This window comes from Excalfactoria chinensis, chromosome 1 (genome assembly GCF_039878825.1).
Source record: "Excalfactoria chinensis isolate bCotChi1 chromosome 1, bCotChi1.hap2, whole genome shotgun sequence".
Taxonomy (NCBI): domain Eukaryota; kingdom Metazoa; phylum Chordata; class Aves; order Galliformes; family Phasianidae; genus Excalfactoria; species Excalfactoria chinensis.
This window is the reverse complement of record NC_092825.1, coordinates 79,056,806-79,084,229: the sequence shown is the minus strand read 5'-3', so window position 1 is coordinate 79,084,229 and position 27,424 is coordinate 79,056,806. Positions and strand designations below refer to the sequence as shown.

The following is a 27,424-nucleotide window of genomic DNA, read 5'->3' as shown; positions in this document are numbered from 1 at the left end:
TGATTACTAGGAATTTTTCTACAGACAGGCATTCAAACTAAAGAAATATCCAGGTTCACTTCTTAAATGTCAGCAGGCAGATGTACAGAAGAGAAAATCCAGTCTTCAACAGCAACTTGACTGTGTTTGCAAAGAAAAATAGCAACCCTTGTGAAAGTCACATATCCTACTTGAATCTACTAAGAAAAAAATGTGTTACATTTCTTAATTGATCAGCATCGCTTCCCCCACTTCACCAATTCAGGTCTTCTGAACAGCAGGCTACAAGCCTACCCAGTTTCTTCTGCATTTCTCCTTTAGTAGTTCTGTGAAGAAATATGAGGAACACAGTGGCGTACTCACCCTCAGCCTCTTGGGAACACCAGTGTAAAGTAAAAGCCTTTGCTGGGGATTTCCTACTATGATCTAGTTCTATGAGAGTACTTAGGAAAGTAAAAATTATGCCTAATAAGTGTTAATAAGGTCAAGGCAATGTTTAAGATGAAATTCATCCAGGACCATTACTGGATTCTTATCCATGCCTCAACCAAGGGTATCCTACTAACACCACACAGGATACTCCTAACTAGACAAGTACAATTTTATCAACATAAATTAAGAAATACCTAGGATTAAATTTGCACAGCCTCAACAGAAAGGATACTTAAGAGTAAGAAGATTAATGGGTATCCCTGAGTCTTCAGTGACAAATGGCCGTGAACATATATCTTCATAACTATAGAAGAAAGTTTCTGAGATTTTCTTTTCTTCTTTCTCAAGGCTTTTTTCTTCCTTTGGGGGTACTTTAGTATCTTGCTCTTCCAAATCTGCATGTCGGAAGTGGGAATGTAAAGAATATTTATATTTAGGATAAATCTTAGGTTTCTCGCTGATATTTGTTCTTAACTGAAGAAGAGAGGGATTCATGCCTCATCTCCTTTAACAGAGTAAAAGCTGAACAGAAAGATATGCTGTATTAGTAACAACTTGTCTTGGAACAATCCCTCCCCTCCAGTTTTTAAAAACCCTACTGTGAATTTAGAAACGGGGGGGGGGGGGGAGGGGGAGAAGGAATAAGAATACTTTAAAAACATTGGTTTAAAGCTCAAAGCCTAGGATACTAAAGTAGTTCAGCTTTTGAGCTTAGGTCTCAGCTTTAGAAACCAAATAGTATTTGAAATCTTTTGGGCAGCTACTGAATACACATCATCATACCAAATGACTAGTGAAAGTAAGTGCTCTTTGCTCTTTCGCATATAGAAGACCACCTTAAGACATTGTGTCAGAAAACGCATACTGCTAATGTGTTACTAAGTGAAGTTCTTTACTGGACTGCAATGCAAAATATCATCAACTTGAATTCCAACTAATCAGAAGCACTTGTTAAAACTGAATTCAAGTTAGATACCTCAAACTGAATCTCCATCTCACAGTGTGAGATGCTGAGATGATGAGTTCATAACTACAACAGACAGAAAATGAAAACTAGAAAGCAGTGAGATTTTTAAGTTAATGCCAACATCACCTCAAAGGAAAGCAGTACCCACCAATGCTCTCTGTATCTGATTCCGCTTGCTCCGCATCTTCCTCCTCTTCTCCTCCAGCTGGTGATTCCTTTGGAAGACTAGTTTTGCGTTCTTCTGTAAAGGACAATTGGGATCTCTTAGGTATGATTTAATTCGTCTAATTTATTTATACACATCAGGTTAAATATAGATCTATAGTATAGTTCTACTGCAGCAAAACCAACAAAAAAAGCCTGTCAAACAATGGAATTCGTGCTGTTTAGCATTGAGTGTAGGGAGAAGTTTGCTTTCAAGTAACAGTATTTTAAAGCAAACTGACTGCAGTAATGGCTACAGAAACAGATCTAAGCAGAAAGAATTGTCAGGGGAGAGACTTTGCAGGCTGTGTGATGGCAAGAACTGCTGACACAGTAGTCAGCCCAGAACATTTCTGGAAGAGGATCCTGGGTCTTTGACCAGGATCAAAACAAAATTCAACAACACTAACAACATGAATGAAAGATGAGATCATACTAGAAAGGAAGGTGTGAGCAGTGCAAGAAGCCAGGAGCTACAGTAGGTGTACTACTGGAATCACCATAACAGCAGAAAATACTTACCGGCATTGCTGTGGTCTGCCTGTGTACCTTCTGCTGGCTTCTCATCTCCTCCCTCCTGTTCAGCTGGAGATGACATGTTCTCTTTACCTGGAGGCAGTGAAGAGAAACTCCTAGTATCATTGTATCATAGTATCGTGCGAGTTGGAAGGGACCTTAGAGATCATTGAGTCCAACTACCGGGATTTGAGTCCTTCTGTGTAGCAGAGCAGCGCTTCTACCACTTGCGCCACAGGGGGTTTCGAACCCGGGCCCTCCGGTGCTGCAAGCAGCATTTTATACCACTGTGCCACCGGGGGCATTACTATTATTATTATTAGTATTATTGCCTTTGCCTGCTGTTCACACTGTTTTCATTTCCTCCACAGTGTTGAGATTCCCAAATATTATATTCGTGATCTGCCTGTACTCCACAAGTATGGAAAATCCAAGAATGCATCCTACTTTGTAGGGTGAATTAATTGGTTCAGTTTCTAGACCTCTGGGCTCTGTGTAAATTGCTACAGAAAGACTGTCATCTAAACACCGCATAACAAATATGGCCGCTGTGAAAATGAATTTGCTTCTATGTGTAAGCTGCACTTCAAAAGCAAGAATAAATCCCTAAAGATGTGTTTCTTCTTTCTGGCATTGGAATATTTTGTATTGTATTTGTATTTGTAATATGATATTTTGTATCATCTTGGTCTTATCAAGTATTTCAGGAAAGGCAGAGTGTCCAAACAGGCAGAGTGTCCCCCAGAAAGACAGCGAAAGCAAAGGAATATTGTAGACATGACATTAATGCCATTACATGGTCAACTTGTCCTACTTAATCTTCATCTGAAGGTTCTGAGGTTTTGTCAGAGTCTGAATTTTCTGCATAATTTCATTGAAGAATTAAAATGATCATTTACCTCTCAGGAGTTCTCAAAAATAGACATGCAGAAAATTTTAAATTCAGAAAACAAATCAAAACAATTACAACGTATCTCAATATATTTAAATGAAATCCATGAGATTTTAGTAAGGTAATAGAACCAACACTATTGAAGAAATAGTTTCGCATTAGTCGCATAAATATACAGCGCACTCTTCAGAGACCTGAACTCTAATTCCAAACCCAGTAATGACATGTACTATTTGTATCAGCCATTTCACCTCTGGCTGCATCAGTTATCTCTTGTGAAAAATGAGATAATAATACTTACCCATCTTAGCAAAGTGTTTTGATATCCATAGAGAAAAGTGCTATAACGTTTTAAATTATTGTAACTAATTAGCAACCATTTATCTTCTAAAAATTAAGTCTATCATAGTTTTCATTATAAATTAACTCCTCTCTGGAAAAATGCTTTAGGCTGAAAGAGGGTCTGAACATCTCTGCCTCCATCATTATCTGGGTTCTAGTCACAGAAAGCTGCTGTTATGTTCACTGTACATGTTACTGTGATGGCATTCAGACTGCCAAAACCAATATAATCTTAAGACTCTAAGGAGGTTTGGGAGAAGGATGTCTACTTGTGTTGCACCTTGAAGGATTGACTGACCCAAGAAAACCTTCATGCAAGTTCATTGTGACAAAATCCCTCTGAGTTCTGATTTTCTTTTCCGATGCACTGCATTTATGAACCTTTACATGTTTAAATATATATTATTTCTGGAAAGAAGAAAAATGTGGGATGACTGTGTCATCTCGGTGAATTTATTTGTCATGTTAAATAAACGCTCATTTGATTTGATTTTCCTGTGTTCTGAATACATGAAACAACCGTCTGAGGTATGCATGGAGATTTATAAAAGCAGTTATAAAGCTTCATAAATGCAGTGCTTGCCTTCACAGAACCCATGACTGATGCTTCAACTGCATAAAAAGCATTGAATAATGATTAAAATGTGGCCAACAGTTATCCTTTAGAAACCGAACATATCTAGTAGTAATTATTTCACAATTTCTTTTACAAAAGTTTTGGCCACCAGTGAGTATCGAAGAAAACTCAAAATGTACTTTTGGTAACTTGTTCTTTCACAGAATCATAGAATCATACAGGTTGGAAAAGACCTTAAAGATCATCAACCTAACCATACTAGCCTAACTCTAACAACCCTCTGCTAAATCATATCTCTGAGCACCACATCCAAACCGTTTTTAAACACATCCAGGGATGGTGACTCAACCACCTCCCTGGGGAGCTTATTCCAGAGCTTAACACCCCTTTCTGTAAAGAAGTGTTTCTTAATATCCAACCTAAACATACCCTGATGCAACTTAATGGCGTTTCCCCTTGTCCTGTCACCTGTCACCAGTGAGAAGAGACTAACCCCAGAATCGGTCCCAGGGGCTCTGGGACCTAGGAGAGCTCCTAGGACTGGCTCTGGTGTTTGGGATCAGAGCTTTATCACCATCCCAATTCATGTGATGCCGAAGTATGACTAATGGGAGATAGTGGAGGGAGTGGGGGAAAGGGACCTCTACCAGATCTCTGACAAAGTCAGACCACAGCTTGTTATAATAAGGGATGGAGGCAACGTGGCATATGATCATGAAAGCGAGCTCTGGGGATTTGGGATGTGTCATATGGAAGCTGTGCTGCCGACACATCCTGCAGCAGCTCCCTGGAGCTCACTGACAGCCATACAACCCATCATCCCAATCCAAACAGAATGGTTTGGTTCCATCGCAGCTCTCTGCCAGGCAAATACTATCAATGATCCACTTGGTTACATCCACTTGGTTACATCTATGTGGAAGGACCCAGCAAGAGGTACGCTAAGGTGTGTAAGATAACTACCAGCCTCCCCAGAACTGGGATCAAACAGCTCCAAAGAGATTTGGGGAAGCAGCACAGTGCTACGCTGCAGCATGGGTGAAGAAGCTACATTCATAGAGTCATAAAGGCTGGAAAAGACCACGAAGATCATCAAGTCCAACCATCACCCATCTGTGATGCTGCAGAGGCAGCAGATGCTGCACAGAAGGCACAAGAAACACAGATGTAAGGCCCAAGTTCCAGACTAGAAGTAATTCAGGCATGCAAATGGCTTCTCAATTTTACCACCTCTCATACACTGCAAGGTCACATCCTACGTTCCTCCATGCTAGGGCTTGGGGGGCTTGGTTTTTGTTTGGCTGTGTTTTAGTTAAAACACAACAGCTAGAGCTCAAATGGGCAAGAATGAGCCCAGGTCCCTTCTTTCCTTTGTGAGAAACTGCCTTGTGTTGTTCCTTTCCTTGTCTTTAGCCCACATGAAAAAAAACTCAGCTGATCCCAGGATTTTTTTTTTTTCCTTTATTAATTCTGATCCCAATTCCTTTTAGTACAGTATTTATGGGCTACTCACTGTTATTTCTGGTCTGCAGGTGATATGGGCTTGAACTAAGGATTGAAACTTTTGGCTATTAAGAAGGGTGTTTGCCATGAGGAATTAGGCACTAACCATCTGTCCTAGGTTGCTTTCTCAAGTCTAGCTTTGCTTTGAAAGTGTCAGATTTCTCCCCGTTTGCCAAGCTGTGCTTGTTTAATTCAACTTCAGTTGCCATTCTCTCGGTAGTTTTCTTCTGGCTCTTCCTTTACAATAAACAGCACACCACTCAACAACTAAGGACTCCTTTTAGCTTTCAGACCGCAACACAGTATGCCAGCTATTTACTGGGTTGCTGGTAGCCACAACATGTGCAAACAACAGTTCCACAAAGCTAAACTTGAAATTAAAATATTTAAGTGCTCATATACACAGTGAAAAAATATACAACTGTGAATCAGGCATAGCTGGCATAGCGCTGTCTGTGTGTCATTATCAGTCTGCATTACCACAAAATTAGTATTAAAAATTAGCTCTAGGCAATCAACACAAAATCCCAAGGCAGTAATTTTTCATAGTAGAGAATATTGCTGTCTCGTAAAATAGAGGAATTAGGAGAGAGGAGTGTAGCACAGATTGCCAATCCTTGCAGCAATTAAAGTTATGTATATAAAATATTTACTAGCCAGAGACTGAGACAGCAAGGCTATAGCTACAAAGCAGGATCCAGACACATCACCACTGTCACAGCTCCATTATGTCTTTTGTCCTCCAGCAAAGAGATAAAAGAAGTGGACAGGAGAGCCTTGCGTAGAACCCGACTATTGCTGTGTTGCACGCAAAATATTTTCCAATAAACCAGAAGAAATAAAACCTAACTCTAATTTCAAACTAAAATAGCCCTTTGTATGACCCGGACATCCCAGCTCTGTCTCATGCCTCAAGTCTGAAGTGAGAGTGTTAAGTCTATTAAAGTCTGCTGAGCAGATAAAGGTGAGTAACCAGGTTTCGGTTAAGCAAGATACGAAACAGGCCGTATCACCACAGTTACTTATTAACACCCGACGTAAAGGAAAGCCATAAAAATGAACTGCAGAGTGCACGTATGCGACAGGCAATAAAAACAAAGGCCTTCTCACATGCAGTACAGCAAAACCAACACGTCTCACGTTTCAGAGAGAAGGGATTGTCCGTCTCAGCCACAGAACGTTTATTCTGTTTTACTTTCCCTAAGCTAAGCAACACACAGAGGATATGGCAGCCCTGCAGGGCCCCAGCTGCCACCGGGAGACTAGTGGGATGCTAAGCGAGGGCAGAGCCACGGAAGGTTGCGGACACAGGCGACTAGTAGCCTGTGTGAGGGCTGATGGAGCCAAAGCCCACCGCTTACCTGGAGCCGCATCCAGCTTGGCGTTACCGGTCTCCAGGCAACCGCTCCGCGGCGCCTTGAGCACCTTGGGAGCGGTAGTTCGGAGAGAGGGCGCTTCGCGCGTGCGCACACCCGCAAGACGAGCTATGAGGCGGCGGCAGCCTTTACGCCTTCTAACGGCTGGGGTGGAGGTGGCAGCGATTCCGCCATAAATCGGAGGGACGGGAGAATCAGCTTCGGGTTGTCTTTTCCAACACTGACAACAAAGCCCGCTCAAAAATGCGTATTTATGTCTGCAGCCACCGCAGCCCCGAACCACTGGAGTTCAAGGAGCAGTTTGGACGCTGCTCTCGGACATAGGGTTTGGATTTTGGATGCTCTGCATCCCATCCGTGCCATCTCCATCCCACGCAACAGCCACTAAAGGCTGCAGCCACGATGACAGCCCAGCCATAAATGCCTAAAGCTGATGCTCTCCTGCATCACACAGCTTCCACACAGGGCAGCAACATGTCTGGGCACTGATCAGAGCGTTTCCACGATGGCTTTCCTCTCAAAGTCAGTTCAGAGGAAGAAATCCGCTGCTGAAGGCCAAAAAGCTACCCAAAAACAAAAGCTCGTGCACCTGCTGCTGCCTTCCAGCCGCGAGGTGGCTGCCCTGGCACCCAGGCATAGGCAAGCAGGCAGGCAAGGCGGCTGCCAGCCACCACAACCTGTGCATGTTTACATGTCTACCAATAAACATTCATCTTGGAGCAGGTTCTGAAACTGGGAGGCAGCGTCCTCCCCGCTTGTGGTAGGGCACAAGCGTGGAGTGGGAAGAAGGTGTACCTGCCCACAGCAGAGGCCTCCGCCAGGGGCCCGGGAAAGGAGAGAGGGAGTGAGGGGAGGGGACTGCCGCGGGCGGCAGCGCCCGTCGCTGGGACAGGTGCCACGGGAAGGGGAGGGCCTGTGGGAGCGGCGGGGTGGCCTGTCGCGACGGCCCCGGGCGGGAGGAGGAGGCCGCGCCATGGCCCGGTGCGGGTGCTACGAGCGGGAGCTGCTGCTGGCATGGCTACTGCTGGCCTGCCTGCCGGCCGGTGAGTAAAACCGCACGGCGGAGCGGGGACGGTCCCCGCCTCGTGGCACCTGTACGGAGCCGGGGTCAGGAGGCGCCCTCGCGGCGAGGGCAAGGGGAGCGGCCGGGATAAGGGGAGCTGGGCCGGGCGAGCGTCTGCGGCCGCCCGCCTTGCGTAACCTGGGGCAGGTTTTGGGGTGCCTGCCCAGGGCCTCGCCCGGAGCCGGGCAAAAGAGCCGGGCCGTCCCGAGGAAGCACCAGGAGGACCGATCAGTGCGTGGTTTTGTTACCCCAAGAGTGCGGCCCATGCTTGGCCGAGGAGGAAGTGGCCCCCAACTTCCTGGCCGCCTCCCGTGTCGCCTTTGTACTACTAGGTTGGTTTGGGCCTGGGCACGGGAAGGCACATGGCGGTCCCCTCTGGCTTGTCTACAAGCCACGTTAGGATTTGATGTGACTACACTGCTTCAGCACCTGCTGGGTGCGCGCCTACATGGAAACCAGAGCTGCCCTTCGTGTTCGGAGGCGGCTTTCCTTTGAAGCTTTGCAGGTTGCTTGATGGCTTCCGATCTCCTGTAGGGACGAAACTGATCGTTTTGCTTCTCGAATCCATGTTCTGTTTGCTGATGGTGTCGCTTTGAGCATCAAGGTTCTGTTTTTCAGAGAGGGCACCAGTAAGTGAGGTAAAAAATACAGAGGTATGCCAGTTGATTGCCTAGCTTGACAGCAGTATTCCTGTTTGATGTACCAACTAAAAATTGGCTTCATCAGTTCTAAAGGTCAGTATTTTATTCAAAGGAGGTCATAGATATGAGTTAGCAGTAGCTTGCTAGGTTGGTAGTCCCAAATTTGTTCTTTCCAAGCAAGAGGAGAGCAGCATGTAGGGGAGGGGTGTTATTCAACTCTAGGAACCTATCTTAATTTCACAGCATTTTAGTTGTCTTGTGTGGTGTTGATTGGGGAGGCTGGTATGGAACACCAGATGTGCGGAGACATCTGACTGTCCTCTATTGGGAAAAGTGGGTTTTTAACCTCATTAAAAAGTAGGAAACTTGTTCAATTCTTGTGTAGAACAGAGCTAATGAGAAAAAAGAGTTCAAAAAGAACTTTGGTTTCTGTAAGTGGAAAGCACACAGTTATTTTGAGTATCTTATTCTTGTTTGAGAGATATTCCTGTGGAAAACAGAAAAGCTGTGTCCATGAAGGTCAGAATTCTTATGGGAAAGATCTGTTTGGTTGCCAATGAGATCAAGGTTTTGCTAGACTTAAAGGTTTTGATTTTGGTTTGGTTTCTTGTGATTTCACATGGTAAGATCTTGTGTGTGAGCTGTTTCACAATTAAAGATGAAACAAAGTGTGTCAACGTGCCGTGCTATTAAACAAAAGTCAGTGCAGCTACCTGTCACTAGTCTGGACCCTGTATAACTGCAGCACTGTAAAAAACGGCCTTCATTTTGCTAGAATTTTGCATCATTGCTACTATTTCTGTGTTTAAGCCTGTGTATATTTTATTTTTCAAAGAGGTCTTGGACTCAGAGCTTACCGTGATTAGCAAAAGAACTTGCTCTGCTCTGCTTTGAGTTGGCTAGCCACAAGTCTTTTTTCAAACCAGAAACCAAGCAAGTACTGCATAGACAGTATCCAAATGCAAAAATACGTGTTGAGACAATGCTGCACCTCTGCAGCTATATGGTTTCCACTTGGTGGAAACTGGGTGAGCCTATGTTTGTCAGGAGCATACTCCATGCAGCCTAAGAGGGCACTGAAATGCTTGCAGGTATGATCTAGATGTTACATATCCCCTTATTCCTGGTTCTCATCCTGAAAATATGAGAACAGAGGGGAAGATGTGGAATACAAGTGCTAGTTCATGATCCTCTTGGTTTGTAACTTCGGACATTTCATTTTCCCTCTACTTCCCAGTCTGAAAGCACCTAGCAGAGCACCACAAGCCTTTCCTGATTCCTGGGATATGTTCCAGACAGGGCATCCTACGCTCACTCTGCACTATTTGTATTGCCTTATCAAAGGCAACTGGTGATAACTTTTCTGTTGTTAATGACAAGCACAGATTAATTTATTATCAAAGTTTAAACAAGATAGAGATGTCTCTGAGTGTGGCTAAAATAAAGCGTAGCTTATGAGAAACTTTGTAAAACCTCTCCGGATATATGCAGCTGTTTGGATAGACAGTGTTGTGGAAGCTGTTATGAATGAGTTCTAAACATACACAGTTAATAGCTTTATTAAGAAGAGTGTCTTTAAATGCAAATCCCTTGTGAGGCTAAGGGAGGTGTACTTCAGTTATTGGTCTGGTGCAGAGTGAGTTATGTTGTGATGTCTGCCATTGCTGCTTGACTGCCACCTGTGTTCTCTTTTGCAGGTTGCCTCTCCTTGCTGGTGACAGTGCAGGATACTGAGCGTTACACCACCTTATTTGCCAGTATTACCCTCAAGTGTGACTACAGCACTTCAGCCCAACTGCAGGATGTAGTGGTGACCTGGCGCTTCAAATCCTTCTGCAAGGACCCCATCTTTGATTACTACTCAGTCTGTGAGTATCATGCTTGTCTTCCAAGGAATGGCTTTTCAAATTGAAAGGAACAGGAATGAAGAATTACTGGGGAATACAGGTTTTTCCTGACCACAGAGTAGGTCAGGCAGTGGTATTTCCCCAGGACCCAAGAAAACAAGATTGTATCTGTGATTTCCTTTGCAATGTCAAAACGTTATGGTACTGTCTCATAGAAATCCCATCCAAAGCAGTTTGTCTGTCCTCCTTGTCATCAGATCAGAAGGCAGACAGATTCAACCATGTTTTACGTGTCAGACTTGGCAGTCCTGTGTTTGAAAACAAGGGTCTTGCAGCATGTAGACATAATGATTACATGGTAGGCTCTAGTTTTAAAGTTGGAGACTGGTGACTGAGTGTTACTGATTTTAGGCAGAAATGTGCTCTTTGGAGTACAGGAAGGCTTCTAAGTAATAGCATTTAATACTAGTGGCAACATTTCATATGCAGATAATCTGGTGCTTGTTGCCTTGTTCCAGGAGTGTTTAAGATGGTGTGTTTAAACTGGCCAGCCTTAGTTTAATTGCATACTTAAGAATGAAGGCCCTAAACTTATTTAGTGTCTTGGTGCTGAAGTCCTATCTCTGGATGGGTTGGATAGGTCTACAGCCAAGTCTGCAAGCAGGTGGATCTGATGCTCTGCTGTTCCCAGAGTAATGTGGCTCAGGCTCACAGACCCCAAGAAGGATGAAAAGCACAAAGCTCATAGTGTTTGCTTAGGTGGACCTGCTCTTCATGATCCATTGTAAGCACAGCCATGTCTTTGACAAGGTTTGTCCTGTCTTTTTCTTCTTTGCAAGTCCTTTACAGACAGTGCTGAGTGTCTGTATCAGTAGACTCCACAAATCTCAGTTCCCAAATGCCTGGCAACTCCATCTTAGGCTATACTGTGAATCTCTCGTGAGAGTATTAGACAGAAGTTGCTACTAGTCTTCTATTAGTGTTATTGGGTCTCTATATGGTGTAGACCTGTGCAGGAATTGGATGCTGGTTTTTCCTGTCTTTAGGAGCTCCACAGCGTATAATGGGATAGAAGAGGGAAAGGAAGGTAATCCCACGGTGGTTTGTATGTGTCTAGAGATATTTTTTGTTGTTAAATAAACACAGTTTTGCTTTTGTTCCAGAGATTCTAGGAGTTCTGTAACTTTTTTCCTTGCAGTTTGTCTTTGTACTGGGTCCTGCCCTCCCACTTACCTTTGTTAGATTCTTTGTGTTATTGTTTTTTCAGTTGTGAGCACAGGAGCTCCTCTAAAGCTCTCAAAATCTCTGTCATTCCTATGGCTCTCCCTCTTTTTGCTTTCAAACACTACAAAGCAACTTATCCTTTCTCTTCTGAAGCCGTGCTTTGTCTTACTGAACAAAAGCGAGTGTACATGTGTATTCAGGAGTTCTCTGCTTCTTACAAGGGGATAGAATTTGACCCTTTGAAATAATGTTTTGCATCTTATTTGATGATGTGTGCTTATAGCGTACCAAGCCGGCTTAGCTCTTGGCCAGGACCCGTCTGATGACTGCAATGATGTCCAACGAAAGGTGCGCATTGTCATCCAGAAATATGGGCAGAATGAGCCTGTGCTGGGTGTTGACTACCGGCAACGGAAGATCACCATCCAGAACCGTAAGTGACGTGACCTCAACAGGGAGGCAATGAACTATCCAGGATCTGGGCTTACTAAGCAAAGAAAAGCGTAAATATGGGTAATGTTATCTGTGGCTTATGAATTCTTTGATGTGGCAGTAGAAACCTAGACAGGCTCTAGCAGTGGGCCCAGGAGGACATCATGATGTTCAGCAAATCCAAGTCCAAGGTTTTGCACTTAAGTCACAGTACCCCTACTATCCATGCAAACTAGGAGATGAAAGAATTGAGCACAGCCATGCTGAAAAGGACTTGGGGTTAGTGGTGGATGGCAGGCTGGACATGAGCGAGCAGTGTGCCCTCGCAGCCCAGAAAGCCAACCATATCCTGGGCTGCATCAAAAGCAGCATGGCCTGCTTTTTTTTTAGGTGGAGGGAGGTGATCCTGTCACTCTGCACTGCTCTGGTGAGACCTCACCTGGAGTACTGCATCCAGATGTAGAGTCCTCAGTACAGGAGAAACGTAGACCTGTTGGAGGAGGGCCACAAAAATGATCCAAGGGATGGAGCACCTGCCCTGTGAAGACAGGCTGAGAGAGCTGGGGCTGTTCAGCCAGGAGAAGAGAAGGCTCCAGGGAGGCTTGAGAGTGGCCTTTTAGTACTTAGAGAGTGGCTATAAGAAAGAAAGGAGTAGGCTCCTTAGCAGGGACTGTTGTGACAGGACAAGGGGAAATGATTTCAAATGAAAAGAGGGGAGATTTAGATTGGGTATAAGGAAAAAAAAAATTATGTCAAGGATAGCGAAGCACTAGCACAGGTTGTCCAGAGGTGATGGATGCCCCATCCCTGGACACATTCAAGGTCAGGCTCAATGGTGCTCTGAGCAACCTGGTCTAGCTGTAAGTGTCCCTGTTCATTGCAGGGGAATTGGACTAGATGACTTTTGGGTGTCCTTTCCAACTCAAGTGACTCTGTGATTCTGAGAAAGTTGTGAAGGGCCAGCTCCCCTGCCCCCTACCTGGCCTAAGAGTGTTGCAGGCACTACAAGTTAAGGCTGAGTTGAGGATACCCAAGCATTTTGCTGAAGTGTAAAGGTTAGCTGAGGAGTTCACAGGACAGAAAACAGTTATTTCCTTTAAGAAGTGTCACATAGCTTTATAGGTGCATTATATGCTCTGTGCTATCCTTGGAGCATTAGCTGATGCTGCTGTGAAAGAGTAACTGGGATGTCTGGCCTAACGATTACAAGAGCCTGTGTTCCAAAACCAGTGCTGGCAGCTGGCAGCATGCTTTTTAACGTACATGACCCAGCAATAGTCTGGTGTATCGCTGCACACAGAACTAGTCCCACTTCTAAGTAATGTTGCCTTCCAGCAACACAAAGAGAAATAGGACTGGCAGTTCACAGAATTTGTTAGTGGTTAGAGGATTGTCTGAATGTGATGGCTACCCTTGGGAAGAGGGGATATGCAGTACTCGATATTGCCTGCAAGCAAGGGGCCCTCTTAGAGTAGGGTCTGAAAGGAGTGTCAGTTTCAGATATTCTGCTCACCTCTCAGTCCTTCTCCCTCAGGGGCAGACCTTGTTATCAGTGAGGTCATGTGGTGGGACCATGGCGTATACTACTGCACTGTGGAAGCACCAGGAGATACCTCAGGAGATCCAGACAAGGAAGTTAAGCTAATTGTTTTACGTAAGTTCCTGCTGCCTGGGCAGCAGATATCTTCTTGTGTTCTTTTCTCTCTCAGCCCCCCAAGATTTCTCCGGTTTGGGTAAGGTTCTTGTTGAGTCACTGTGACCAGGTATGTCAGGATCCTCTTTCTCTCTCCATTTCTCCCATAGACTGGCTCACAGTACTCCTCATCATCCTCGGTGGCCTCCTTCTCCTCCTGCTGATTGGAATATGCTGGTGTCAGTGCTGTCCCCAGCATTGCTGCTGCCATATCCGGTGTGTCTGCTGCCCAACCAGGTGCTGCTGTAATGAAAAAGGTGAGATGCAAGTAATTATTTGTTCATTCATTATTTCTGTCATGACAAAAACTTGATGCAGTTTTCTGAGTTCTCACTTTTTCCCCCCAGTTCAGTGTCCATATAGACTGTGAGATTTCTTTGAGTGACAATGTTACATTTATGACCACCCTACTTGAGATTAGAGAAGGGGATGTGGATCCCATTTTGCATTCATGTGTCCTACTTTCAAATATTTGTCCCCACTGACACCTTACTGCCAAGTTCTTGCATGTCATCATCCAGGACACAGTCACTGGCCTTGTGTGAGTAGCTCAAGACTGATTTTTAACCTGTTTTATGGTTCTTTGGCCTACGCACTTGAGAGAAGCAAGCAAGCTAGTGCCTTGTCCTTACAGTGATGTTACTCTCCAAAGTGGCCTAACCTTCAAGTATGTTGCTCTGAGAGGTACTTGTATAAAATTTGGATTTCTGTGTCATCTGGTTAATTTCAGAGCTGCCCTTGTCACAAGAAAAAGGTTTTCTCTCTTTGGGCTTGATTTTTTTGAGTGAGGAAGGAAGTGAGAAGGAAAGGAAAAAGGCCTATCATGGTGGTCAACACTACAAATGCTTTCTGAAGTTTTGAGGGTCAAGAGAAACTTAGTTGTGTGCAAATGTTTGCTGTTATGAAGATTCTGCAGCCAGACAGTGGTCCATTAATAGGGCCAGCCACGCATAGTGTTTAAATTTTGACTGGTATGGTTCTTTAATCTCTGTGTTCCTGTAACTGTAACGTAAGAGTGACATAAGGCAGAATAGCATCCCCACACACACTTTATACAATTTGATAGGAACAAAGTACAGCAAATACATTTACCTATCACTGAAATCACTGGATTGTTCTGCAGATGCTGCAAGGAGATGACTTGGGAACAGGAGCTGTGTTTCTTCTCAGTTGTGGAAGCATTGTTTGGAATACCTTGGGTGTTAGTAAGCTCGCTAACAGCTGAAAGAGGCTACTGTAAGAGTTTTAGTTTTATGCTTAATCTGCTTAGCCTTTGCAAAGAGCAAACAGACCATCTCATTTGCTAAAGCCAAAACCAAACAAAACAGTTTCTTGGAATAATTTGGTTGTGTGGTGCCGAGGATGCAGTGGAGATGAGGATGCAATGGAAATTTGGCAGAGAAGTTGCTTTCCATGAGAGAAAGGCGATGGAGGTGAAAGATTTGCACCTCCAGACTTCCCGATTTTCATCGAGGAAAGGATTTTGAAAATGCTTGAGCTTTTTATGGGGAGTTACTTTCTGTGCTGTAGGTGACAATGGCACTTTCCAAAGTGCTGCTTTTGTCTTTCCTGCCTTCTGCTGTGGATAAATGGGAGAAATTCGTGTGGGGTTCCTAAAACCTCTGCCTTCTCAGAGAAGGTAAAGAAGAGCTCAGCCTCCATGACTGGCTGTTGGAATCTGTGAATATAATTTCCATCCCGGCTGCCTGCTCTCTTGATCTACTTGGCAAGGAATCCTTGAGAGATTGCTCCCTGCTCTGGTGCACCTTCACTTCATCCTGCTTCCAGCAGACTTTTTAGCCTCCTGGAAATGAACTGGGGACTTAAAAAACAGAAGATTGAGGCAGTAAATATCTTAAAAAGCAGTTCTAAGAAATAACAGTACCATGTAATTGAAGAGAAGGCAAAAGTCATCAATTAAATTGTAGAATTACAGCATGAATTGAATGTGGATGATTTTTTCCCGTTTAATGACCACTAGAGGGTAGCCTAGATCTGCTGAATGGGCTTGGGATACGCTGAGGTGAGGTGACTCATCAGAACATCAGCTAACATGATTTCGAACCTTGTAATAGAAGTGAATTGTTTGGGTAATTCAGAATTGGTGTTACGGAAATCTTAAGCGTGCCCCAGGGGGAAAGCCAATTACATTTCCCATGGAAAACTGCAAAAGGCCTACTAGTACAGATATTGTGGTAAATACATGTACGACCTCCTTCTGTTCCTATTAGTTCCTTTTCTCCTGCAGACTTCTTCTATCAATGAATTGGCGCAAAATAGGAAATCCTTGCACCCTGGTCTGATTAGGTTGGAAAGTAATTTTTTTTTTTAGAATTGGATAAATGGCCCAGAAGCTGTCAAAGGTAAAGAACAGACTTTTCTCAGCAGGGAATGGTTGAAAAAGGGAACAGTGAAACACCCTGCCAGAGTTTTATAGCAGGTATGAGTTTTGGAACTATCTTGAATCTGACCTTCCTCAGATAAAAATGTTCACAAACACTTTAGAGATCGATAATTTTACCTCCATTTTGCAAGTGGGGAACCAGAGTACTGAATTCAAGAGTGTATACTGGGATGAAACTGAAAGGCAAAGTATCTGGGGATGGAAAAAAAGATGAGGGAGTAAAGAAAGTCCAGGGATGATTCTGTGTTTGTTCAGCTATGAGGGAAGATCAGAGAATCATAGACTTCGGATGGCTGGTGCTAGGGACTGCCTTAAAGAGAGACGATCCTGTAGTACTGTAAGTGTGCATTTTGCTGCTGAGCCTTTTGCTGCTCATGTAGGACTGCATTCAAAACTCAGAGATGTGAATCCCACAGGTGCAAGGACATTTTGAAGGTGAAAACCAGAGGAATGGGAGAGGAACAGACAGGGCCTTTGTTTTTATTTCTCTTTGTTTTCTTCTTCCAAATTTAAAAGCTAAACTGGTGGAAAATCCCTTGGAAAGAAAATAATGAAGCAAGTTTTAGATTAAATGCTTTAAAGCTGCTACCTCAGGCCACACTACTGTGAAGAAATATCGGTGTATTAGGATTAAAACTCCTGAAGTCACCAGCTTTGTAGTTCCCTTTGGAGCCGGGCTGGGGAGGGAGTTGAGTGGAGAACAAAGTGGAACTGCGTGAGCTGTGGAGGAAGGGAAGGATGCGCTCAGAGGAAGTGTCAGTTCCTGTTCTGCTACAGGTGGTGCTCTGTGGAAATTCATTGAAACAGATAAAGGAGTACATATATGCAATCTGTTTAATAAATTGAGTGCTACAGGAAATGGAGGAGTTGAGACCCTGAGAGTACTCCTTGTCTAAATGCTGCTTGCTACAGATGAACTCAGGGGACAGAATTAATTGGAGCTTTGCTGTAGCCTGGTTTCTTACAGAAGGAAGACTTGTGCAGCCGGCCTGCGTATCCCCAGTCTCTTCCCCTTCAGTAACTTTTAATTTCATCAGCCAACTTCAGACATTTATCAGAGGGGTAAGTGTCTCAAAGGCAATTACATTCTTACCCGTCTGCTGAAATGTGTGGGCAAGAATGATCTGTTAGTTCCTTGTGGAAGAGACTGCAGTAAAAGACTGCTTCTTTTGAGATTCCAGAGAAGCCATGTAAGAGAATTTTTGCAAAAGCCCCAGATGCAGAAGTGTTTCACCAAATTGTGAAAGACAAACCACGCAGAGTCAGACTTCATAATGTCTAGGGCTTGCAGAATTTACTTGTAAACTTAAGTTTTGATTCTCTCTGATAGAAAGTGTAAGGCGTTTTTAGAGATGTTTTAGCTTTCCCCCCCAAAAAAGAGCCAGCAATGAGTGATGGTTTTGAAGACAGCGATGGTGATACGGTCTCTGTAGGGGGGAGGTACAAGTGCTGAAGAAAATAAGGTTGAATTGAAGCCTGACTTCACTGGTAGCAAACTGGAGTTAATGATGGAAAAATGGTGACAAAGTGGAAATTTCCATTGATTTTCCTCTTCTGGAGCACAGGACATTGCTATTGAGAACAGCACCAGTTTGACCACGTTGTCCAAAGGGATTTAATTTTTGCAGTCATGCAGAGATAAATTGGAGAGATACAACAAGAGCAGTTGAAAGACTAGACAGGAAGAAGGTAGACAATGTGTCTCTGAGTGCCTTGTTTGTAGACCACTGAAGAAACGGCTTTTGTATGTGGTGTGGAAGATAAGATCTAGACAAAGCCTACATGAAGGGGGCAAAAAAGGACTCGTGTAACTGTAGGAAAAGAACTAATGGTGAACTGAAAGAGTTTTAAGAACGAAAACAATGTGGTATGTTTTGCTGTATGAAACATTATTTCCCACTTTGCCACAGCTGTACTCATAATGACATGGCAGACAGAAGTCCTGCATTAGGTTCTGTGCTGTATACTTAATCCTAGTGTTGTTTGTTTCTGGTTCCTGAAAATGAAAAATGAGGCAGTAACCCTTTTCTTCTGTTTTAGCTGTTCTTTCTGTTTTGAAAGCTGTACAGCTTCTTTGTGAACATTTCCCATGCTCCATTTTTAAGCTTTGTCATAAGTTGGAGAAAGCTTCCCATTCTGTGATCACATTCAAAAGCTAGAGTCTATTAAACACAAAGATAAATGCTCTGCAAGCTGTACTCTAGGCATAGCTGCTCAAAGCTTTCTTCTTTTACAGTACTGGAACGGCATCGGTTCATGAAGCGGGCTCAGGCATTTGCACCTTGGATGCTACCTAATATGTTCTATGGAGGTGCTGATAGGAATTCACAACTTTCCTCTTACCAGCTGAACCCTCTACTGCAACAAGGTGAGACTATGGTCATAATTTCAGAGGGAAACAGGAAAGAGAAGCAAGTAACTTCTTAGGGAGCTTCAACAGTGAGTCTTTATCCTCTTTACTACAGAGTGAGAAAGATGTTCCTAGCATGACTGCACATCCCAGCATGACAGCTCTGCTACCTTTGCAACACACTTTAGACTTGCCTGGGTGGATAAATACAGCATATCCATCTTAAGTGTCTTGCTAGGCTCAGTGCTGGGTGAAGTAGTTTAATGCTAACTAAGGTGAATCTTGTGCTACAACACAGTGACTGCAGGGTAAATATACCCAGCTTATCTCACTTCATGGGGTAGAAGAGGGTACTGTGTCTTTGTTTTGCTGTGCTGGTCACGGTCAACTCCTTATATCCAAAATTGACATGAGTAGCGAGGTGCAATTTGTTTGAATTCTTATCAAATGTCTGGTCTTCATACAACTGAGGGCAAACTGCCTTCTGTGCAACAGATCTAGTCTACATTCAGCAAAGAATAAATCTGGAAGAATTTGCTAGGTGTTCTGCCCCAAAATTACTTACGTAACTTGTATATATTTTTGAGTTAAATTGAATTGGAAAGATAGAGTGTCTGAAGTCACAGAGACATAAGCAATAGCATAAATTATTACCAGTAATATTATTTAACCACCCCCAAAAAGAGTAGCAGAATTCAACATGACTTCTCAAATAAATACAGGATTTTTTCATCTGAAATTAGCTTTTCGTCACTGTACAGCAGTCACAGGTTTTTACAGTCTTAACCACTGTTTGAAGAGTTTGTAAGCATCTGAAATGCTAGATTCAAGGTGTTTGACTATGTACTTTGTTAACTCTTCAGTTAATTCTGCAGTTGGTATTTTTCTAGTCAGGGCATCGGTTCACTTTATGAACATCTGTGACTGAGCTGTCATCAGTTGAGATGGAATGCACTTCTCAAGGAAATACATGGACATGCTGTCAGAATACAGTGGATATATTAGTTCCTTAGGCTGTTGCTTAGCCTTATTCATGTCACGTATTTGAAATTTTAGAGATACTGAGTAGAAGGGAACTCTGAGGTCATCTAGTCCTTCCTCTTGCTCAAAGCAGGACTATCACTAACCTCCGTTAGCGTGGCTTTGTCCAGCTGAAACGTGGAAACCTGCAAGGATGAAGATTCTGTGACCTCTCTTGGTAATTGTTCCAGAACCACACCAGCTTCACAGAGGAGAAACTACAGTTTTCTACTTATATCTATGCGTGTGTTTTTGTGCATTTGTAATAAAAAAAAGCATCTTTTTTTCAGTATTGATTAATTTTACTTCCAGTTCAGTAAGATATTAGAGTAAAAAAAACAAGAGAATTATTGATGCTGTAGGAAAACTTGCTCTCTCTGAATACTCATTCCCTGGTGTGCTGGATGACTTAATTTCTTACCTATGTGCTGCTCAGAACGTAGATCATGGCTGCAGCATACTAGTTTCTGTACTCTGAATCTTATCTTCTGTTGTTACAGTGCTTGAAACTTGTGAGGAAGCAAAGTGAAACTCAGAGGAGATTTAGACAAGGCTGTTAGCATAGAGAGGCTCACTCCTTTTTGTTTTTCCCTAACTTACTGCATCCCCCTGTGATTTAATCTTCAGATGTGTCTCTGCAGAACAGTCTTCCATTGGTGCAGCCACAAGCTCGACTTTCCCCTAACAAGGGTGTTTTGGACTATCTGGAATCTGAAATCCAAAACCTTAACCCATCACAGCCCCGGCCACCCTCCAACCAGCGGCAGGCAGTGCAGCCCAGCTTGCTGTCCTCCCTGGGTAGCGATATCATGCAGCGTGGTGCAAATGGTCTTCCTCCTCTCACTGCTCACGTCTCTTCCTCCCATGGGAGCAGCAGCTCCTCACGTCCACAGAGAACTACCCGCAGCCCCAGAACTTGGGACTCCATAGCAGAGAACAGGAGGGAAGATCGGAGGTGGCCCTTGCCTTCTAGTGAAGATTCTCGTTCCAGCTACAGTCGGGAACCCCGGGACAGGCAGCGAGAGGACCATCCTCCAAGGCAGAGGACAGGCGGCTATGATGGCAGGCCCCACCACCCCAGGCGGGATGTGTCGCCCACCCGCCAAACTGAGAGGGGAAAAAGCAGCAGCAGCAGCTGCAGTTTCTATTCAGAGGAGGCCAAGGAGCATTCCAGCCACCATCATGGCCGGAGACAGCAGCCTGCAGTGAGGCGAGAGTACCAGCAGCACACCAGGAGCAGCAATAACTCAAGGCACCGGCGGCACAGCTACTCTCCCCCTTCTCGACGGGGATCATGGAGCTCCTCAGAAGAGCAAATCCGTCTCCCAGCGAAAAACCGCAGGCGGCACAACCGGTCTAGGGAATGGCCAGAAGATAAACCTCCCAGTTATCGCTCACTAGAAATCATCCCAGATCGTGACAGCAAGCACAGAGAGGGTGCAGGGCCACGCTCGGTAAGTCACCTGCCTCTTTTCTTCCAGTCACAAGGCAGAGATGGGTTCTGGGGTTGACAGTGAATGTCAATTATTTTTTGCAGCCTGATGCCTTTCTTTCAAAAGGAGGGCAAAGAGTATTGAGTACCCTAGGAAACGGTGGGAAAGGCATGATCCTTCGGACCACATAGAAGAGGGTGGCTTGCTAGCTGCAGCTCCTGAGGACTGCTGTTCACAGCTCAACTTATGAATTTATACTGTGACTAGGTTTCGAGCGGTGTCCTGTGTATGAAAAGGTTCAGATCCAATTGCTATCATTGAAGCTAAACATATGTGCATCCTTAAAAAAGTGGAGTTTTTTAAAATCAACAAGAACAACAAAATGAAGTGTCCCTTATCACCTGTATGCAGTATTCTGCCGGGTGGCTGTCTTCTCAAGGGGCCATATTTTGCATATTACAATTTTCCCCTCTGAGTTTTGGAAGGAAACGTAGTGTTAGACCCAGCTATGATGTGTAGATATATGAATGGTTTTGCTTCAGTGCTCAGAACGTGTAGGAAAACACTTGGTTTTCATCTGTCTTTCCTTGATCCTGAATCTTTCATTTTCTCCTGCAGGACAGAGGAAGTTCCTATAGTGCAAGAAGCATCGTCATTTAATGCCAGTACTGAAAGAATGAAGATTCACACTGGACTCTTTTTAGCTTTTTTAACTGGATGGTTGGGATGACTGCTTTTGATTGAACCAGCAAAAGAAAAACAAAAGATGAAACTGCTTTTGAAGAAGATACGTCTGGTGGATGTGGAAGCAATGTATAGCCCATATTCGTTCCTACTTTGATTTGGAAACTTAGATTTGTGGGCTGAAAACATGCTATTTGATACAGCAGATTTTTTTAATAAAAACAATATATTCCCAGAGACATCAGTTGCCTGACACTACAAGGAGGACAGTATGTAGAATACCGATCCTTTGCACACCAGTTACTGCAGAAGGGCTCAGGTAATCACAGAGACGTGCAGTCACGGGACAGTAGAGTAATTTAGGTTGGAAGATACCTCTGGACCTTATTGCCTTACTGCAATCTGCACACTGCCAGCTTATCTGCCCTATACTGACTGAAACATCCTGCTCTACATTAAGCTTAGTCCTTAGTACCTAAAAAGATGCTTGTTCTAGCCTTTAACACAGACTTGAATTTATTTGTAAATGTAATAAATTAAATTTACCAAAGCTTGGTCATCCTCACAGGAACGGAGCATGGTATGACCCGCTGCCTCTCATACCATATACCAGAACTTCCTTCGACTTTAGGAGGCGTAACTTTGATTGATGTATGTTTCCTGGGCCATATACTCATGTTCTCCCTTTGCTCTCTCTTCCATGTATTATATACATGGTGTGGGATAAAGGGTTGTGAAGAGACCTAACAATTTTTACTACTGTCCTCTTGATCTTTACTCTGACACACATCAGTTCTGAATACGTGGTATATCTGATCTATCTAGATGGCAGGGTTTTCTCATCTCTTACCTTGCAACTTGAATGCAGAATTTCTAGAATGCCATGACACTACCTGCAAAGGAGAAAGACTTGCCATTTTTCCTTGATGTGATCCATCCATCCACTGGTGTCATTGAAAATGTACTGGAAAACTTGATGTTCTCTGGGTGCTACAGTTACATGCTGGATGCATCCACAGGAAACTGGCTTACCAAAGACATTCTTGGATTCATGAAGCTCAATCGTTGGCAGGGAGCTTTAGGAGCATCTTGTGAATTGTTTTGTAAATCTGAATCACTGTACTGTCCAGCTTATTTCCCAGCCAGTGCCATAGCTGAAATCCCAGGATGGTAGCATGGAAAATGATTTGTTTTCCATTCGTGTTCCAATACATGTCCAGTAAGTTTCCCCAAGAGTGAGAACTCTTTCAGACAGCAAGAAAACTGTGTGTAACAGCGGCAGCAGTTGGAGCATGAGCATGTCATCCAGAGGGACCTTGATAAACTCCAAAGATGGGGGCCTTGTGAACCTAATGAGTTTCAACAAAGCAAAGTGCAAGGTTTTGCACTTGGGTCAAGGTAATCCCAGATATGTTTACAAACTGGGAGAAGAACTCCTTGAGAGCTGTCCTACTGAGAAGGACTTAAGGGTCTTGGTTGATGAAAAACTTAACATGAGAGCAGTGTGCACTTGCAGCTCAGAAAGGCAGTGGTATCCTGGGCTGGTGATTGTCCCCTTCTACTCTACCCTCGTGAGGCCCCAGCTGGAGTACTGCATCCAAATCTAGGGCCCCCAGCACAGGAAAGATGAGGAGCTTTTGGAGGGGATCCAGTGGATGGCCATGAAGATGATCCAGGGGCTGGAGCACCTCTCCTGTGAAGATAGGCTGAAGGAACTGGGCATGTTCAGCCTGGAAAAGAGAAGGCTGCGGGGAGACCTCATTATAACCTTCCAGTATTTAAAAGGAGTTCATAAACATGAGGGAAATAAACTTTTTACACAGGTAGACAGTGATAGTACAAGGGGGAATGATTTTAAACTAAAGGAGGATAGATTTAGATTAGATGTGAAGAGGGCGTTTTTTACTTAGAGAGAGGTGAGGTGCTGGAACAGGTTGCCCAAGAGAGGAAGGCCCCATCCCTGGAGGTGCTTACGAGCAGGCTGGATGGGACTCTGGGCAACCTAATCTAGTACTTGATCTAGCAGCTGGCAATCCTGTCTGTGGCAGAGGGGTTGGAATTTCGTGATCCTTGAGTTCCCTTCCAACCCAAGCCGTTCGATGATTCTACAATTCATGCTAACTGCAGAGGTTGCCCTTTTTGCTCTAAATCACACGAAGGAGCTCTCCATCTTTATTACTGTGGTTCTCATAACTGAGTCAGAATGACTACCATAGGTTGTGCGAATTTGTGCATGTTGTGCTGTGTGAAGTCTGAAGAGTTTTATCTTTATCACGTTTGAGCTCCTGTTCAGTCTCTTTGTTCGTATTTATAGAAACATTAAACATCACGTTTCAGGGAAAAGTGATTATATCTCAGTCTTAATTCTGTGACTTAAAACTGCAGACAGAAGTAGATTAAGTTATCCAGCAGGGAAACAGAAATGGCAACAGTTTTGGTAAGGTCTGGTCCACAAACCACTGTGGTTCCTAAAGCACTGATCAGTGGTCTGTGGAATAGCTAAAAAGGAAATCTATTATATATGTGCTTTGCTACTGCAAGCAGACAGAAAAGTAGGAAGGAAGTAGGCTACACTTTGAATGCTTATTTCTATTTTTAATTGGCTATAAGTGAAAGCCTTTGCAATGGCACTGCTTAATACCATGTAGACTTTATTTAACAGCGAGATTGCAAGGCCTTTGACATTTTAAGAGGGACTGAATTGAGCAGCTGAAAGGCTACACAGTGAAAGAACAGTAGGAAATGGTTGAGCTTCATTCTTTCTAGGTTGTAATTTTTTAGCCATTCCGAAGTGCTGATGTTTGTGTGTCACCCATTTGCGATGCAAGAAATAAAGACGATCTCATTTGTTAGTTATTTTAGACTTTTGTTTCTTCCTGTCATGCAGGTGAAGGAATATACCTTACACCTAAGGATGAATTTTGTGTATGAAAGTGTCTAGAGTTATCTGTATTAAAATAAGGAATAGGTGACTATGCCTCATGGAACAGATAAGGAGATCCGTGCTGCTCATGTCAGCTGCTTTCCACCTCAGACCAAAGATTCATAAGAAAGATAAAAGAACTACGCTTTTTTTTATTATTTGATTAAAAAAGGACTTGCAATATGTGGCTTTCTTGCTTATTTGCAGAGCACTCTGCCATTCCAGGAAAGAAGGGCAAGGACTGCTTCTTGTGCAATCATTGATTTGGGCTTGGCAATTGCCTGTTTGGCAGTAGAAAGTGCTGAAAGACCCTGTTGCTATCTGGGGCTGGATTCAAGATAGCACTAGGTAAAGCTGGACAAACTTAGCAAGGACAGAAGCTACCACAACACAAAGCTCTTCGGATGTAAGTATTACTACGTAGGGCAGCTAAATTCCCATTGTTTTACTACCTCAGACAGCACATCAGTTTAAAGCACACCCTTAATATGGCCAGAGACTGCCATTTGGTAACCTGATTTAGAAGAGAGATGACATTTGAGGTTATATTAAATTCACCCCCACAAGACTGCTTATTGCTATTTCTGTTGTCTTGAATGCCTATAATGTGCCTTGTGCCGGTCTTCTGAACGTCATTTCAGCTGTAAAAGCAGGCAGTAAATCTGCAGTGTCTCCTTACTGATTGTAGAATGTATAATTAAAATATGAGAGAACCTAAAACTCTTGTTGTTCCCGTGTGTTCTTCCTAGACCATAAATTGCTTTTTAGTGTTTTACACGAGAAGTGGAACTGAAAATTCTGTGTTCTGACTTCTAGAAGTTACCTTGTTAGACATCAGTGATAATTCTCAGCTGTCTTTTGGATCAATGTTCTTCATGTTTCAGGGGGCTTTTTCTTTGTTTTTCTAAGAAAGACGATACTTTTAATAAATACATCGCCAAGACAGTGGAAAAATGGTCTGGGAGGCCATGGGCAGCCCTCATTAATGATGTGACCTCAGTTGTATCATTGCTGCAGTCACTGCTTTGGCTGCCATGTTTGTAAAAGGGTAACACTTACTGTTTGGTTTACAGTACACAAAGCTCCACGAAGAAAACGTGTTGGGATAATAAATAAAGATACTGGCTGAGCTTTTCAGAGTGTCCATCTGTTAGCTGAAAGTCACATCAGTGGCTTAGTAGGTGATCGATACTACTTTATGTCATTGACACAAGATAGTTTTGTTGGGTCTCACATTGCAGGTTTCACGTACGCCTCGTGCCCTCACCTTTTCCTCAGCTAATGCCACTTGTTGCTCCATGTTGCAAATTTTCTGCCTCCTGTTCAATGGTTGGATGTGTCAGATACTGACTGAAGACCCGATGGGCAGTTGGAGACTGAGCTATGGGAAAAGCACATCTCTCGGCATGGCACAACAGATGCTTTCTGACTGGGTGCAGTTCCCTACGCAGTCTGCAGAGAAGTTAAGCTTCACCCTGTGCAGATTTTGATACCTGGCTGAGATTTACACCCATCTTGTCAGCCTGCGCAAAAAGGCTTGGCTATGGGAGAAAATGAACTGTGAGAGCACCTTATGTATGCATAATATATTTGTTGGAAATAGAGGGCGAAATATGAATGAGCATAATAGCCACAAATAATATGCAGCTGTCAAAGCAGTCAGCTTTCAGCATGAGCCTTCCCATGGGAACAGTGGGAGCGAAAATCAGTCCAGCTTCAGCTACTGTTAATGTGGAATTTGCTCAGTTGATGAAAGGGGCCTCCATGACATGGTTGCCTGAAAATGTAGGGGGCTCAGTGACCCAGGAGCTGACTTCCACGTCTCCTGTGCTCAGGTCAGACTGACCCTCCATTACCAAATCCCAACAACAGGTCCAGAGTCCTACACAGCTTCTTGTCCATCCCACTGAGCTGCATCTGCTTGCAAAAGAGCAAATGGGGAAACAAAGCAGGACCTTTGACCCCTCACTATCTCTATATTAGTTCTGCATAAATGCTGGTGTCTCAGATGAGCATCAGCCTCAGCTTCAGCCTGGGAGAGAGAAAGCAGGACAGGTAAGAACTGCACTCTCTGCTCTGGGTAGTTATGGACATTGGGACATTGACAAGTGAGTGGAAGTGGCCTGCTCCACTTTTTACAAGGCGTGGAACCTCCTCATGCTCCCCAGCATAGAATATTGCTGAAATGGAAGTGGGTGGGAGTGGGTTGATGTTGAGTGATGGAAGGTCTATAGGACACTCGTAGCAGGGTCAAACCCATGGGTAGGAATTGCAGAGTTGCAGTGTTGGAATATATGCGATTTTTTCCCAGCTGCCCTCACCCACAAGTGCCTTCAGGTTCTAAAGCAGGTAAGGTCCCCTCTTTACAGTCCTGGGAAGCCAATTTATACCTTTTGTATACAAAGAGAGAAACTGGCCCTAGGATTAAAATTCAAAGAAGGTTAGTAACTGAGCAACTGCTGCTAGTCGGCAAATTCCTATTGAAGATGGAGTGGTTGTTTTGGGAAGTAATCTGTGCACAAAAGGAAATAAAACTAGATATACACTGCCTTGCTGTGGAACAAGAAGCGTTGGCTAGTGCCACTGCTTGGAACAGGATTTAGCAAAGTATCCACACCGAATAGGTGTGCAGCTCTTTTTGCCATTGCAATTCCTAGCACGAATGTTTTCATCATGTTTTTCTGACTGATGCGACTCTGTAGCTCAGCCTATAAATCAGCTTTAACTTCTAACCTTTAAATACTTTTCTAAATGCACGGCATTTGAAAGGTTTGTTTAGATGTAATGTCATCCTTTTAAGGTACCAACTTGTCAAGAGTTTCTCTAATTCCAGATTTTTCAATAGACAGAAGAAAGGATGTTGGATGATGGTTTTTTTCTAAAAACAAACAAAATATTGTATGGTTATTCCAACAGGTCTCT

General features: G+C 43.7%; 2 protein-coding genes across 2 annotated transcripts in view; one reads left to right on the top strand and one right to left on the bottom strand.

The window, feature by feature from the left end:
- CFAP44 (cilia and flagella associated protein 44) overlaps positions 1 to 7,763 on the bottom strand; it is a 42,467-nt gene extending 34,704 nt beyond the window's left edge. The window contains exons 1-5 of the mRNA XM_072336873.1: positions 7,584 to 7,763; positions 6,774 to 7,008; positions 2,105 to 2,191; positions 1,527 to 1,619; positions 644 to 806 (exon numbers count right to left, since the gene is read on the bottom strand). Coding sequence (XP_072192974.1) covers positions 644 to 806; positions 1,527 to 1,619; positions 2,105 to 2,191; positions 6,774 to 7,008; positions 7,584 to 7,763 — 758 coding nt within the window. The remainder of the gene's footprint in view (positions 1 to 643; positions 807 to 1,526; positions 1,620 to 2,104; positions 2,192 to 6,773; positions 7,009 to 7,583) is intronic.
- On the top strand, positions 7,753 to 21,555 carry ILDR1 (immunoglobulin like domain containing receptor 1). The gene is made up of 8 exons (XM_072341541.1): positions 7,753 to 7,831; positions 10,190 to 10,360; positions 11,847 to 11,996; positions 13,530 to 13,649; positions 13,799 to 13,945; positions 18,329 to 18,460; positions 20,090 to 20,916; positions 21,514 to 21,555. Exons 1-8 carry the CDS (start codon positions 7,762 to 7,764, stop codon positions 21,553 to 21,555), a joined length of 1,659 nt encoding a protein of 552 aa, XP_072197642.1. The 5' UTR covers positions 7,753 to 7,761.
- The last annotated feature ends 5,869 nt before the right edge of the window (positions 21,556 to 27,424 follow it).

Excerpts from the sequence above, each read along its gene's own strand:
- ILDR1 (XM_072341541.1), top strand. The coding sequence starts at position 7,762 with ATGGCCCGGTGCGGGTGCTACGAGCGGGAGCTGCTGCTGGCATGGCTA. Across the intron at positions 7,832-10,189 it reads GCTGGCCTGCCTGCCGGCCG|GTTGCCTCTCCTTGCTGGTG; the intron begins GTGAGTAAAACC and ends TCTCTTTTGCAG. Across the intron at positions 13,946-18,328 it reads GTGCTGCTGTAATGAAAAAG|TACTGGAACGGCATCGGTTC; the intron begins GTGAGATGCAAG and ends CTTCTTTTACAG.